This window comes from Cuculus canorus, chromosome Z (assembly GCF_017976375.1).
Source record: "Cuculus canorus isolate bCucCan1 chromosome Z, bCucCan1.pri, whole genome shotgun sequence".
Classification (NCBI taxonomy): domain Eukaryota; kingdom Metazoa; phylum Chordata; class Aves; order Cuculiformes; family Cuculidae; genus Cuculus; species Cuculus canorus.
The window spans coordinates 9,146,630-9,163,169 of record NC_071441.1 but is presented as its reverse complement, the minus strand read 5'-3'; the positions used below and the strand labels follow the sequence as shown (position 1 = coordinate 9,163,169).

The 16,540-nt window shown below is 39.2% G+C and overlaps 1 protein-coding gene across 7 annotated transcripts in view; it reads right to left on the bottom strand.

The window, feature by feature from the left end:
- The window catches only part of GPBP1 (GC-rich promoter binding protein 1), a 36,709-nt gene that overhangs the window by 11,238 nt on the left and 8,931 nt on the right, over nt 1–16,540 (bottom strand). For 5 of the 7 annotated variants that reach the window (XM_054054009.1, XM_054054007.1, XM_054054005.1 and 2 more), the window contains 4 exons: nt 6,880–6,999; nt 3,098–3,221; nt 2,356–2,579; nt 1,623–1,689 (listed from right to left, as the gene is read on the bottom strand). In XM_054054009.1, coding sequence (XP_053909984.1) covers nt 1,623–1,689; nt 2,356–2,579; nt 3,098–3,221; nt 6,880–6,942 — 478 coding nt within the window. In that variant the 5' untranslated portion in view covers nt 6,943–6,999. Of the gene's footprint in view, nt 1–1,622; nt 1,690–2,227; nt 2,580–3,097; nt 3,222–6,879; nt 7,000–8,271; nt 8,384–16,540 lie in introns of those variants that run through there. The other 2 variants (XM_054054008.1, XM_054054011.1) reach the window with 2 other exon arrangements.

The following is a 16,540-nucleotide window of genomic DNA, read 5'->3' as shown; positions in this document are numbered from 1 at the left end:
AAGAGACGTACAGTCAGCTGTCATATCAAGTAATTATCATTTAACAGACTTCAAGAATACCTATTACAAATAGTTCTAAAATTTTCAAAAACTAAAAACCCCACTTTAATTATTCTTTGTACACGCATTCCAATGCTGCACTAAAAGCAGTTTCCAAGATTATCTCCTTTCTCCCTGCAAGGATTTCTATTTCACAGTCATCATATCCTACATTTAAAGCAAAATATCTTAAAGGCGTAAGTGACTTAGGCTTTGTTGCATAAATTTATGTTAACTGTACACGTGTCTTTCAATAAACTTTATGAAAGACTTTTTGTAACACTTGCAAGCTCTTGTAGCACATACATCAGGCAAAATGGAATTTAACAAAAGCATACATTTTTAACAGGTATTAGAAGGAGATGGCCCCTTCCAACCCAAAGCATTCTGTGATTTTATGCAGCTAATAGAATTGCTTGTTTCTTTGCTTGCAAAGAGTAATACCTAAAAGCCTGGAAAGGCTTGCCCTCCTTCAGATCAAACTGAGAGCCATCATGCAACAGCTACAGCCAGAGTGCTACAAAAGCTGTAAAATGCTCAAAGTTCTAGATAATTTTTCCCAATTTGATTAGTAAAGAATTTAGTTACTGCTGCTCTTTTATTGAAAGGTAGCTGTACTTCCAGACTTTCACATGAAAGCTGCTAACACACAAAATCAGAAAAGAGTGCAATGGTTTAGGCTCCTGCACAAGTTCTTAGCAATTAGATATTTATATTAAAGGGCTGGCCTACATCTACTGTTACCTAAGAGGGCAAAACATACCGGGGAAGTATGAAAAAGAACCAGTAAACTGAAGCACCATTTAAAAAGAGCAGCAAGCTTCAGATCTCAGTATTAACAAGAGCTTAAGTAGCAGCTCTTATGTTCTAATCAAAGCTACTTCTTCAAAAAGAGCAAGGTTCTCATTTTTAGTGAATATATTACTTTAAAATCTGTGCAGTCTAAAGCTGCCACTTTAAGGGTGAGTTAGGTACATCCCACAAAACTGTTAAGTAGTAGCCACATTTAAGCAGGTAGGGACAAGAAAACAAGCCCAGACTACAGCTCAGTTCAAGGCCCACTCTCACTATTGGCTTTCTTAGAAATAATTCAGAAACATCACCAAGAGCTTAAGATAGCAGAAGAGACCTTAAACCTCTGCAAGCTAACTTGCTCCACTCAGCCTTCCTAGGTTTTATTCCAAACTCTTACAATAACTCTAATCAGTCAGAAGCATTCTTTTAAGAAATCTGAAGCTTGCAATCACATCAACAACTTAGGCAACTCACCTTTCAACACATTTCCTCTCAAAAATAAAGGCAAAGATAAATTCTTGACATCCTTACAAAAGAACATGAATACTTGTTCTGGGGAAGAATCCTAGTTGTGGCTGCACTTACAGACAGGTTGATATTCAAATAGAAATGTTACCTCTCTCACAAAAATACATTTAAAATTGCAGTAATATTGAAGTTTCCTAGTTTCAATCTATACTTTTATAATTTAAATCTACATCTTTATTTTTTTAAAATCCTGTGTTTCAAATAAAAGAACTTCAAATCTATGCCACATTTTTACATTTAAAAACGCCAAAAATACTCACCCCACACACCTGCAGTGAAAGATTTATTCTGGTTTGTTTCCCTCTCACACTCAGGGTTCAAAGATGGCTGAAAGAAAGTTTTAAGATTATTAAAAAAATAAATCTTGAAATCTGGAACCAATGAAATAAAGAATCACAATAACAATGGCAGTATGACCTCTGCCATCAGAGATTTTTAAATGGAGACAGACTAGATTCTTTCTTCTGGAATCCAAATAGGTCCATGTTCACTAGTTTCTCTTCTCCAACAAAACACCTCAGGCAGTAGTCAATACCATTACATGAATTGTCCAGAGAAAGCAAAAAAAAAAAAAAAAAAGTGGTGCACGGTTCTTCAAAGGGGAAGCTCACCCTTCCTTTTACATCCTACAGTTCTAGGTTAAAGCATGGGATCTCAAAGGTCCGTTGGCAGAAAAATCATGTTATTAGTACTTCAGATTTCCAGTAAGGTAATTCTGTAGGACTTAATATATACATATGCCATAGTAAACTGGAACCCAATGGTAGCTTCACTTAAACACTTAAGTGACAATAATAAACATATAATGATAAAAAACAGATATAAAAGAAACAAGTTAGGGGACAAATGACTAACACCCTCTTACCTATGGGAAGGGTGATCCCTTATATGATGATCTGAAACTGGTGAAATCTCATGAAGTAGCTTGTAATGGACAAAATGGCACTTGCAGAAACAATGAAACCTTGTTTATTATAATTACAATTAACTTACAAAATCCTCAGCCTCAAACTGTTTGGGTACTTCTTTGTCTTCCTTTTTCCCAGTTTCATTATCAGGTACATTGTTTTCATGCAGTCCTTGGCCTTTCCCACAGTGGAAAGTGCTGGTACGAGCACGGGAACCTCCACCATGATAGCCCGCACGATGGTTTATATTTTCTGTACCATTTCTGCCTTGTGAACGCCAACCATTCTTCTCTTTTCTCCCAAAATGTCCTTAATTTTTTTAAATTTAAAGAAATACAATTATGAACAGTTTTAAAAAAACACTCTACTTTCTCAGAATTGACAGAGAAGTTAAGCAAGCAGCTCTATACTCTGGGAAGTGACAGCACTACAAACAAGTTTTCATTCACAGAAGCAGCAGGGAAGAAAGAACCTTACTAAACAGTGCTATAGGGATAGGATAGCAGACCAACAAACAAAAAGTTAACCTCCTTTTCTGGCTGCTTATTCACATGTTGTTAGCTAGAATATTAACTCAACTCTTAAGAGAGAACTACGCCTACAGTCACATTACGTTACCTATTCTATTCTATTCTAATAATTCTACTTTAACCAATCCTTAGTTAGCGCATCCTTTCCCAGAAGACCTGCCTTTCTACTACCTCTAATTTACTACAGAATAAGAATTTAACATATGAGAACCATTACCATCAGACTCATCCTAGTCAGAATTCTACAAAGCAACGACGTTAACATATTCAGAATGTTCCATGAAAGCTGAACTATACCTCCATTAGGCCGTCCCATGTTAGGATCAAATCCATCTGAAGAGTTGTGTCTTCTCCGAGTTGCTTCATAACGATTCTCTGTCCACGAAAAATTTTCAGAATGTTTCTCAAAGCTCAGTGATGACTATAAAGAAGCACAAATGGTAGGCTTGAGATATCCGATTAGTAACAAAACTGAACTATCAGGACTGTAACATGCACATAACTCATAGTATATACAGTACATTTTTTATAAGAACTGAATGACATACAACGTAGCAGTCCTTGAGTATGCAATGTTCAGAGCTACATCATTTCCCATGCTATCAAACTGGAAGCTGTTATCTTCCACTCCAGGACACTGAAACAGCACTGATGACCATGCTTGTGACACAAAGTAAAAACAACGCCTATTTTCTTTTAGCAGCAGAACAGAGTACAATAACGTGTTGCAGCAGAGGAAAAGTTAAAAAAAGCTAAGACAGCATGGCAGATCACTCTTGAAGGCAGCAAAGGAAGTCTGAGATCTTATTTGAGTGGTCAGAGACTACTACACAGGTGCATTCTGCAGAACACAAGGAGTCGCTTCCAACAGAGGCAGCTATACCCAAAAAAGGCCCAGGTTTTATAGCTTTATAACATAAAGACAACTAGTTATGAAGTACAAATAACACCTAGAGTCAAAATGTTCAGATTCACAAACTTATTTCAAATTATCAGCTTATAAGTAGGCATCGCAGAAATTTTTAAAAAGTAAATCAATAATGTATTCAGAGGAAGTACTTAGTAAACTAAAACCTTATACCGAGAATAGCACTCAGAAATCAACATACATTCTAACTAGAACTCACACATAAACCAAGAACTATCAAGTTTTACAGCAGCTGTCTTCCCTATTACTTCTATCTGGCTTAGACTGTTTTAATACAACATTTCTTTTGCCATTACATCTTCAAAATTCAAAAGTAAATTTAAATTCTGCAAAAGCAGTGCTTAGCCTGACTGTTGTACACACCACACACTGCCCAGTGAGTGACAGCAGAAGGCTGTGCAGCACCTCCCTGCCACACAAGGAGCCATGCTTTGATGCATATGAAGAATAAGTCCCCTTCTCTTTCATCACAGCTACTGTGTGCATACATGGCCACTGTATAGCACATGTATGAGAAATCCTACACGTCCCAGCGCTGCAATAGTTACAATTGCATAAATGCACAGCTGTGTGGAAATGTACTGTGTCAGCAACCTAAGCTTAATGACTGCAGGGAGTATAAACTTTACTGAACCCCAAGTATCAGCTTCACTGCATGAAGCTCACTCCCTCTCCAGACTGAGTAAGATTCATGAAAAAAAGTACAGCAGTAACGGTGCTCGCCTGAAAATGAACAATTATTATTCACCAATGTCAAATTAAGCTATATTAATATTTAAATTGATCAGTGTAAGCATGAGGGGAGGAAATCAGAGGTTTAATTATGTCAGAAAACATGTTGAAGAGAATTATTTCCTTCTCACGCTCCCTGCAACCTCATAAGAGAAAGTCAAGCCAAAAATGATACCAAAGCTCTACTGACAATGCCCCATCAAAGCTCAAGATGCTGCTCAAAATTTAATGCTCAAAATTCAAGCTCACGTTAAGCAACAGGTATGTTTAAAATAAAAAGCACGTATTTCCAATCTGTGCAGAACTCAAATGAAAAGGGATTTCCCTCCCAATTTGTGACCTGGCAAATGAATTACTTCCTTGACAAACATGGGGGAAAAAAATAAACAAACAAACAAACAAACACAGAAAACCACAAGAAACTGTTGAAAATATATAAGCAGTTCAAAGATTATTAAAATGCTCTCAATATCTAAGCAAAATATGTTCTTGTAAACGAATTTTGAATAAGTTGCCAAAAATTTCAGAAAGCGACAGATCTGTTGATCATTGATGCAATTTTAGAAGACAGCTTCGTGTGTTCAATTTACATACAACTACTTTCTAATATTCTTTTGGGGGTTTAACTTTTATTTTTGTATGAGCTTAGAAAAACAACCACATTTTCACAAAGTATAACTTACGGCATTTTATATGACGTGTTCGAATTTTACTTGATGTAACAAAACAAAGGTCTCTAAATTGCATCTAAATAATATGCAATTTGCATTTCCCCCACAAGATGGAGGTATCAGTCTATCAAGCCTCTTGTGGCAGAGATGACAGCAAACTTCATGACCAACAAGAAAGCTACCAGCAATTTCTGGAAGTTGAAAAATTATCTTACTAGGTTCAGCCAAACAAGAAAGAAAGCAAACCAGATTTTTTTTGATGTTTAAGAAGTCTTATTCCCTAACATGAAATAAAAGAAAGCTTGCAAAACCTGAGCTTATCCATCTGTAGGCAACCTCTCTGTTTGAGGTCCAACACAAAAAAATGAGACTAACCCTACAGCTCAGGAATCAAGACTAAGAGGGGAGAGGCAAAGAGATGGTTAAAGAAGATGTTCTAACCTGTCACAGAGTCAAGGCTCAACTCAATCACTTCACTCAGTATGAGTGAAGACATGTTCAAATACAGACTTTTTGTTACCCTCAGTCAGAAAATGTTGGTGTGCAACAGTAAACAGGAAGTTAACATCAAGACAATTCACCAGCCCCCAACACTTTGTCTGTGAAGCAGTTTTTACCCAATAAAAACATCACTATGCTTGAGCACCCACCCTGTTTGCCAGACCTCACTCCCTGTGATTTCCATCTCTTCCCAAAGGTCAAGTTGGGCCTCAAAGGAACCTGGGTTTTGTCAATGATATGAAAGCAAAAATGTCAGAGATCCTCAGCAGTCTTTCAGAAAATGACCTGTAGAATTGCTCTGAACATTGGCAGCATCATATGCAGCTGTGTGTCAAGTCAGAAGGGAACTATTTTGGAGGGGATCATAGTTGATTTTCTTAATTTGTTAAAGAAAGAGTTAAAGGCAAAACAATTTTCATAGACACGGAAGACTAAAACTGAAATAAATATATTGAAGTAAGGCAACACCACTCATAGCTGCAGATAGCGATATTGCATTCAAGAGATAATGAAGAAGGCAGGTCCACAAAGAAAGCAATAGATGGCAGGAGTCTGAAGTACCCAATGCTGCCTCTGCTTCTGCAGAGAGTGGAGTAGAAGGATAGGCCAGCAAAAGAGAAACTTCTGTGACACAGGCATACTTGAGACTTTCTACAATATTTACAAATCCTAACGATTCAGAGACTGCTATTTCCTGTTTCTTAGCTAACTGTCCTATTGCATGAAGTGAATAACAGCAGTCTGAATGAAACTACTAGAGTGAAGATGCACAACTATTTGAAAGCACCACCAGTAGTAACAAGATTGAGTGATTTCAGAAGGTCTATTTCAAAAGCGTTTTTTCATCACTTGGATGACAGAATAACACTTCTCTAAAATGTATAGGATGCAGAGCAACATCAGATGCAACAACATCAAGTACATACTTCTGTCTTGGTATTGCCAGCATAAAATACAATAATTCATTTTAGACTCCTGAGGAAGGAAACCTTAATCCAACAACTGCTCTGACAGCATGGCCATGCTTCTTTCCACAAATTCAGCTGCTCACGCAAAAAACTCTACTGGAGTTAAAAGACTGACAACCAACACCTAACAACTTAAGTCACAATAGCAAGACTTGCTAGATATCATCTGTTATCACCCTATTAAAAAAGGGATTTGTATTTTTACTATGACTGAAGTTACGACATTTACACTTGTTCAATAATGAGAGTGACTGTTCAAAAGAACAACACAGAACATACCTTAGTTGTTGATGGTGGGGTAGGAAAATTAAGCCAGGCTGGAGCAAAGTCATGCTGCGCCATTTAGGTCCAGTCTCTCCGAATCAATGAAACAAGGCCTCAGCACCTCATGGCAAGTCCCTGTAATGGGAAAAACAAGAAAAGAGTACTTTTCAGATGCTTATGTTACAGGAGGATAACATTTGTGGTGTCTTATCAGTTTCCCCTCCTATTTCTGGTATTATTTTCTCAGATAGACCTGGTAGTTAGTTATTATCTAACAACCCTCATCTCATTTATAGCACCACATTTGTGCTTTTATCACCAGCATCACACTAACCAAATATATTGCAGATATTGTGAAAATACAACTATAACATTATTATTTCCTCTTAAAATGAGGATGAATCATCTTGTGTAAAGTCTGATTCAGAAAGCTTTGCCACAATTAGCTTGTTGAAATGTTCTCTGGTGCTATGTAGGATAGATTTCAGAAGCTACTTCATTACCTTCCAAAAATCTCATTTTTTTAATTAGTCCCTCAAAGTTAATCTCGGAGGCCACATTAAGGTTCCTTATGAAATGAAATTTAATAGATGCTCAAGGCCAGCACAAATCCCATTATCTCTAGATTCAATGGAAACGGTTTACATGTCCAGAAGCCACGCCAAAGTCCAGCAGAATTGTCAAGTTTGAAAATGGGCAAGAGAAGGCAATAGCTTAAGATTAAAACTGAAGAACACTTTTTCTACCCCATGCTCTCCCCACAGACAAAAAAAACACCTCACAAGATAATGTGAACTATATAACTTAAAGCTGACCTACAGCACAGAAAGGAAAAAAATGGATGAAACACTGCCTGAATTGTAACAGTATCCAAACCACATTCTACAGCCAAACACTACAAAATTGTCAATGATTGAAAAATAATATTATAAGCATGATATACACACTATTAGAAATCCAGATTGTGAAAACACAGCAAACGCCGACATGCATTTTATAGGGATACCTAAACAAACATTTATTCCAATTTATGCACAAGAGTATCAATCTATTAGTCAGTGAGCACAGATGTAGTTCACTTTAATGTAAGTCTGTTCTAACATGCATTAAATATTAGTAAGAGCTGTGGAACCTGAACTTGATAACTGGTAATTATAATAATATTCTGGCCTCAACTAGGCTACTGCAGATTTCCAGTGACAGAGGAGAATGTTCCAGCTTCTAAAATAAAGACTAACAGATCCATAAGCGTTAAACTGCACTTTTCAGTTGAGCTGCCTCTTCTTTTTTATGCTGTAAGCTTATGCTCAGGTTTCTAGGTACCTCTGATACCAGTGTTAAACTGTAAGGTAAGATGCACAAAATCTACTACAATTAAATAGAAACAAGTTTAAAGGTACATCTCACCCAAATAACTTGTTATGAATTGCTTTGCTGAAATCATCCAACACTCTCTTCTAAATTAACCTCAACAGAAATTCCAGAGGAATTTTCTAAAGAATTCAATTACGTCAGATTACTGAATAAAAAAAAAAAAAAAAAAAAAAAAGATTAGTGACGTTCAGCAACTGTATAGAAACAGAAAAGGGAATATGTTCACAGATGAACCAATATAAAAGACGCAAAATTAAGAAACAGAAAATTAAATGTGAGCAGACCACAGCAAGAGTATTTCTTTTTCTCCTCTGTCAGATACACCTTTCATGTCTAAATCAGGAGAATCATGAAATCTTTAGAAAGGATCAAGACAGGTATCAGTACCGGAAGATCAGCACAATATCATGACCTTCAGATTTGTTTCTAAAATAGCTTTGTCCATAGCTCACTGATGATGGCTGCATTTTTTTTTTTCAGCAAAACTTATTCTAGAAGCAGACGCTAGTCTTCCACATGTTCTCAGTTCTCCAACTAGATCTCTAAAAAAGGTGTTTGATAATGCTACTCAGTCAGATGAGTCAAGCCCTTTCCAGTAAAGTAGTATAACGAACTGCTAGAGACAGAGACCTGTGTCAAAAACTTCACAATAATCAGCGGCAAAGTCAACAGAACAGCTTTAAATTTCAAGAAGCCCATAAAAAAAACCAAAAAAAAACAAAACCAAAAAACAAACAAAAAAAAAAAAACCAAACCAAGCACTTTTAGGCCTCATTCTTCCAGGTAGTTTCGTTACAATAATAGCAGTAACAAAAGCACAGATGTATTTCTAGAACATTACCCTGAGCACTTTTCGTAGCTTTTTTAGTTAAAGACTACCAAGAAAAGTGACTGTTGAGGATATTGAACTCCCTAACACCAAAGTCAAGAAAATACTTTCTCTCATCTGGCTACATATCCCACTGGTCTGGCAACTAGACATAGTAAAACGCAAGCATTTTCATTATTAAACCTTACTCACTAACTTGAACAGACAACTATCTTAGACATTAAACTGGGAAAACAAACAGCTGACAAGAAAGGACAAATATTAACAACTATTTAAAACTATATTTTGTAACACATGACCTACTCAGCTTTAAATTGCCAAGTCCATGTTTTACTAGGTTTTACAAATACTCTTACAGATGCTCGTCTCCTCATCACAGAAGCATAGAATGGTTTAGGTTGGAAGGGACCTTAAAGGTCATCAGCTACAATCCCCCTGCCATAGGCAGGGACACCTCCCACTAGACCAGGCTGCTCAAGGCCCCATCCAGCCTGGCCTTGAACACCTCCAGGAATGGGCTACCCACAGCTTCACTGGGCAACCTGTGCCAGCGTCTCACCACTTTAATAGTGAAGAAATTCTTCCTAATATCTAATCTAAATACTCTCCCTTGCAATTTAACGCCATTCCCGCTCATCTTATCAGTACATGCCCTTGTAAGAAGTCCCTCCTCACCTCTCTTGTAGGCTCCTTTCAGGTACTGGAAGGCTGCTATAAGGTCTCCCCGGAGTATTCTCTTCTCCAGGCTGAATAACCCAAATTCTCTCAAGCCTGTCTTCATAGAATAGGTGCTCCAGCCCTCTGATAATTTTCGTAGCCCTCCTCTGGACCTGTTCCAACAGTTCCACACCCTTCTTACATTGGGGATTCCAGAACTGGACACAATACTTCAGCAGGGCCGCAGAGGAGTGAAGTAGAGAGCAAGAATCACCTCTCTTGACCTGCTGGCCATGCTCCTTTTGATGCAGACCAGGATACCGTTGGCCTTCTGGGCTGCAAGCACACATTGCCAGCTCATGTTGAGCTTCTCATCGACCAGCACCTCCAAGTCCTTCTCTGCAGGGCTGCTCTCAATCACATCATCCCCCAGCCACGGAAACCACGGATTGCCCTGACCCAGGTGTAGGACTTCGCACTTGGTCTTGTTGAACCTCATGAGGTTCTCACAGGCCCATTTCTCCAGCCTGTCCAGGTCCCTCTGGATGGCATCCTGTCCTTTCCATGTGACAAATGCAACACTCAACTTGGTGCCATCTGCAAACTTGCTGAAGGGGCACTCTATCTTGCTGTCTATATCACTGATGAAAACGTTAAATGATGTTGCCAATAAGCTTATCCTAGAATGTATTTTAGTTTAAAAACATTTTTTTATTACAAGCATGAGCTCTGTTTTGATGGTCTGGTAAAAATTCAATAGCTCTAGGATACTCCTCATTCTCAGGGAGATACTTTCCAGAAATTTAAAATGGATCACAAAAAGTGAGAATAGGATGTCATCAAGACCACTCTACTGCCACATGCAGGATTTACTATGCTCAAATCTTCTGTAATCAGCCTGGTTACCAGACATCAGTTTTTCCTTGCTTGCTTTTTAACCTAAGTTAGACCAACAACCGCCACCACTACACTACTCTGCAATACATGCCATCACTAGAAAGACTCCTTCTACCAGGTCTGACATCTTTTTTTTTTCCTGCTGTTCAGGTCCCTTAGGTAAGTTGTACCCAGCAGTCAGAGACATTCCTGCATCTGGTGTCCCCCAAAGCACTTGCAACTTCTACTCAGATTCAACTATTTACAAATCCAACAGATGTACACTATTTCATGACAGAAGTCACTAAAAAAAATCACCAAACAGACTTCTTTAAAAATTTACCTGATACATCCTTCCAGGCTGACGTCAAACTACAGCTGCCTTTACAAAGGCTGCAGAGCCACTAAAGCAAACAGGTAATACTGATCAGCAGCTTACTGAAGAACACTTCTGCCTTTCAGAAACTTAAGACTACTTTTGAATTAAATTGAAAAACGTTAAAACTACCAAAGATATTTGAACAGAATGAAAGACAGTATGCACCCACACAAACATTTACAAGAAACTGCTCTAGCTATACTGACAGACCAAAGAACCCATTTATCTGCAAGCAAGTCTTCTCTTATGCACATACTACACAATGGATCAACTGTTAACAGCAGTAACCTCCATAAAACAGCTGTTGGGTACTACAAGCATTAATACCGCTAGCAGAAGTAAGCTTACTGACGTAAATGCCAGATATCCAAAATGACTCCACTGCTTTCAGAAACTCTCTTGGTAGCAGAAGATTAGGCCCAAAATTTATCACGGAATGTTTAAGTCACCATTCCCTAGCACACAAATTCAAACTATATCTGCCATTCTTTAAACAAAGAGTCATAGAAGCTAACCTGGCTCAGCTTATGTATTACTGAAGCAGACCTGCACAATTCTAGAGACAAGAAAAAGATACTGAAATACTGCTATCCTCAAACTATTAACACTCAAAACGCATTTAAGTTTCTTTAATCAGACTGGTCAAAATAACCAGTCTTATCTCAGGAATAGTGTCTGGTGTCCCATTCAAGTACTGTGAAGCGACTTCAGAAAACAAAGCCTTCCACATATTTCAGACAAAATTTATGTTTTGCTGCCTTGTAGATAGTAAAATAGTTTACAGCAACGAAAAAAAAAAGCTGTTTCTAAAGTTTACTTCTTCTTGGACCTAAGAGAAGTCTGGAAACCATTTTGTTTCAGGTAGCATGCAATAATTATTCCAATATTCAATTACAGAAAGTTTAATTCTGTAGTTCTGTGACGTATGATCTTCAACGATAAGGCAGTGAATGCCAAAGAATAATGAACACTTGGTTCCAAATGATGTACACTGAAGAGATTTGTAATAAATATAACTCATCCATCCACTTTAAGCCACATTATAGCAGCTGAAATAAGAAAACCGCACTAAGCATGCTTAACTTAACATCTGAAAATGCTTGGGATAGGGTTTTTTACACCTGAGTCAATAAGGTCCTTTTGTGATAGAAACTATTTCTCACCAGTTTTAAAGCAGCTGAAAACACTACTTTTTAAACAACCTTTTTTGTACCACCTAACAAGTATTCAGAAAAAATTTAACATATCGCCTCCATTTTAGAAAAAGGAACATGCTGAGAAAAGGGACACGGAAAGCCACCACACGAATCAGGAGTCAAGACTTCTGTGAAAAGGCTAAGACAATACATCTAGAGTCAACCCCCAATAATAAGAAGAAGCTCTATGTGCTCTGGAGGAAAGGACAGGCATCTTGGGTGGACTACAGGGACGAAGTGAGATCGTGCAGGGAAAAAATCAGGAGGGCCAAGGCCCAACTAGAATTAAAACTCGCTAAGTCTGTGAAAGACAACAAAGTCTTTCTACAAGTACATTAACAGGAAAAGGAGGATGAGGGAGAATATCCAGTCTCTATTGGATGCAGAAGGAATAACAGTGACAGGGGATAAGGACAAGGCTGAGGTACTTAATGCCTTCTTCGCCTCAGTCTTTAATAGCAAAGAAAGTTGTTCCTTCTGTTTACAAATCCAAGAGTTAGAGGGGCAGATTGAGGCTCCCGTGATCCAAGAGGAGGCGGTTAGAGACTTGCTTGCCCAGCTAGACGCCCACAAGTCTATGGGGCCGGATGGGATCCACCCAAGAGTATTGAAGGAGCTGGCGGATGTCCTTTCCAAACCCCTATCCATCATCTTCCAGAGGTCCTGGCTGACTGCGGAAGTTCCACTAGACTGGAGGCTGGCTGATGTTGTGCCCATATACAAGAAGGGTTGCAGAGAGGATCCGGGGAACTACAGGCCTGTCAGTCTCACCTCAGTGCCAGGGAAAGTGATGGAACAGGTAATCTTGAGTGCTATCATGAAGCACATGCAAGAGAACCGGGTGATCAGGCCCAGTCAACATGGGTTTACAAAAGGCAGATCTTGCCAAACTAACCTGATCACCTTCTATGACAAAATCACTCGACTACTGGATGGGGGAAAGGCTGTGGATGTAGTCTTCTTGGACTTCAGTAAAGCCTTTGACATAGTTTCTCACAGCATTCTACTTCAGAAACTGTCAGCCTCTGGCCTGGACAGGCACACACCCTCCTGGGTTGAAAACTGGTTGGATGGCCGGGCCCAGAGAGTGGTGGTCAATGGAGTTAACTCCAGCTGGAGGCCAGTCACAAGTGGAGTTCCTCAGGGCTCAGTACTGGGTCCAGCTCTGTTCAATGTCTTTATCAATGACCTGGATGAAGGCATCGAGTGCACCCTTAGCAAGTTTGCAGATGACACTAAGCTGGGAGGAAGTGTCGATCTGCTGGAGGGCAGGGAGGCTCTGCAAAGGGATCTGAATAGGCTGGACTGCTGGGCCGAGACCAATGGGATGAGGTTTAACAAGGCCAAATGCCGGGTCCTGCACTTGGGGCACAACAACCCTATGCAGCGCTACAGACTGGGGGAAGAATGGCTGGAGAGCTGCACGGAAGAGAAGGACCTGGGGGTGCTGGTTGACAGCCGACTGAACATGAGCCAGCAGTGTGCCCAGGTGGCCAAGAAGGCCAACGGCATCTTGGCTTGTATCAGAAATGGGGTCACCAGCAGGTCCAGGGAGGTTATTCTCCCTCTGTACTCAGCACTGGTGAGACCGCACCTTGAATACTGCGTTCAGTTCTGGACCCCTCACCACAAGAAGGATGTTGAGGCTCTGGAGCGTGTCCAGAGAAGAGCAACAAAGCTGGTGAGGGGGCTGGAGAACAAGTCTTATGAGGAGCGGCTGAGAGAGCTGGGGTTGTTTAGCCTGGAGAAGAGGAGGCTGAGGGGAGACCTTATTACTCTCTACAACTACCTGAAAGGAGGTTGTGGAGAGGAGGGAGCTGGCCTCTTCTCCCAAGTGACAGGGGACAGGACTAGAGGGAATGGCCTGAAGCTCCGTCAGGGGAGGTTCAGGTTGGATATCAAGAAAAAAATTCTTCACAGTAAGAGTCACTGGGTACTGGAACAGGCTGCCCAGGGAGGTGGTCGAGTCGCCTTCCCTGGAGGTGTTTAAGGAACGGGTGGATGAAGTGCTTAGGAACATGGTTTAGGGAGTGTTGGGAATGGTTGGACTCGATGATCCAATGGGTCCTTTCCAACCTTGTGATTCTGTGAAAACCAACTATTACTTTGTGCTTACCAAAGTAATTTAATAAATCAAGTGTTAAACAGCATAGTCTTTTTTTCCCTGCACCACATTTTCCTTTTTTAAATCACAAAGACACAAGTAAAATCACTCACATGAGAATACTGTCCCCTCAAGCAAGTTTTTCTCCTCTATCCCGTGCTACATGAAATCAATATAGCATTTAGTAAACAAACTCTCTATGCATGAAGACCACCCACTACAATCAAAGTATAAATCTTTTTTCCCCACCCCCCGCATTAATGCAGATAGAATTCAACACGGTGATACAATATGTGGAATATTTCAAAACTTCTCAAAACGGAATATTTTGACTTAAGCTAAAGTACATTTAAGTTTTGTCTAAGCAGTTGTGGCTTTTTGAGAGTTAGACAGAACATCCCTCTGATAGTGTGTTTTCTTTAAAACGGCATTTTCCAGACAATGCTTGTTCCTTGAAGATGATAATGCCTTTTGTGAAATATGATCTGTGATGAATAGATGTCTCTTCCTCTGTAATCACCTCTGTTTGTTGAATAGTCTGTCTTAAAGGCAAGGTCAAGCAGAAAGCTGGAGCCACCTCCAGATTAGCAAGAGTTTTGACTGCTGCAAAGTTTCATAACATTAAAATTACATCTTGGAAAGTAATAGGATATGCATAAGATTTCTGGGAAAATTTATGTATATGCATGTAAGTGGGAAATATATTCTGTAACCAGCTTTTGTCTAGTTGCATACGATTGATGGAGATCACTCCTGCATGTTGCGCAGGCCTGATAAAGGATGCTTGCTTTCTAGAACTCCAAAACAAGTCTTAGATAGTTTTATTTGCCAGCATTTTCTGTATCAACAGTACAACACCAGCAAATACTCCATATTCGTGAACTTCTGGATCAGTTTACTTTCAGATTACTTTAGCAAAGTGCTTCTTCAAGTTTCATCTTATATCACAATTTTCACCTTACCTACAATCTGCAATTCACTGTTAGTGGGACAAAATACAGAACAGCCAAAATGACTAACGCTTATTTTGTTTGCAAAGCTTGTTTGTAAGTTAAACACTTCCATGCTATTAGCAGATAAACAGGTATGAAACATAGATCAAGAAAATTCAGTTGAACAAACTATTCAAAACAGTGTCATGCAATATATTTTGAGTTTAAAAAACACAATTTCTCACATTTTAATAAAATCTGTGTAAATCTTTGCAAGAAAAAGTTTTTAAAAAAATCCAGCATTTTTTTTCCCCCTCATATTTACCAGGAGGGGAAAAAAAAAAAAGGGATGCGTCTCATTCTTATCCCATTTGTCCTAAATTAGGGACCTCTACTGCCACAACTGCATCCGTTACGGATTTCACCCTTCTTCACTCCCGAAAGCTTTCACCAAATAGGCAGTCAGGCAAGATGTTGCAGCAGTTCCTAACCGCTAGCGAAGCATGAGAGTATTACAAGCTAAGTACAGCACAGAACCCTACCAGCTGGTATCTCTGCCTAGTATATCAAAACCAGGAATACAGTGCAGAGTTGCTACAGAGAGAGTTGAGTGCATTTATCAACTCATTTAGCTGCAGTGCTAAACCAGGAAACAGTTAAGCTGACAAAGTTATGGAGCAAAAGAAGTCAAGAAGTCAGACCTGCACTGTTGGGGTTTTTTTCCATGTCAGGCATCTACAAAATGCTGGAAATAACTAGACCCGACTTTAAAATTTTAAAATTAAAAAAAAAAAAATATCACCACAACACACAAATCTCCAACTCAAACACTGGAATACTTAGACTCTAACTTGACTTCCTTCGTATACTAGAAATTCCTGTCCGCTGTGTTGGTCCTCCTAACACAGTGGAACAGTAATTTCCTTCAAATGTCTTGAACCTGGCCTTAAATATAGCATCAAGAAAATAAAGGTTACTGACATCTGCAATGAACTGGCTGCATAAAAAATAAATTAAGTGACCACTCCTGCTCCCTTATAAAGATGACTCTTTATCCAGAATTTCTTCTAGCATCACTTCCATTCATAATTCCTCCTAGCACCAGGAGTCCTCTGTCTACTTACAAAACACTAAAAATAGCCACACAGCACCTCTGGAAGCGCATAATAGTTTTCAGGAGTTGAAGAAGTGACTCCCATGAGAGTTCATCTCAACGCAATCACTGCACTGGACATGAAAGTCCACGGTGTGGGAAGTGGGAAAGAAATCATCTTCTGAGATATTGCAAGGGCAGACACCACAGCACTCAAATGTAATCAGAAGATTTTG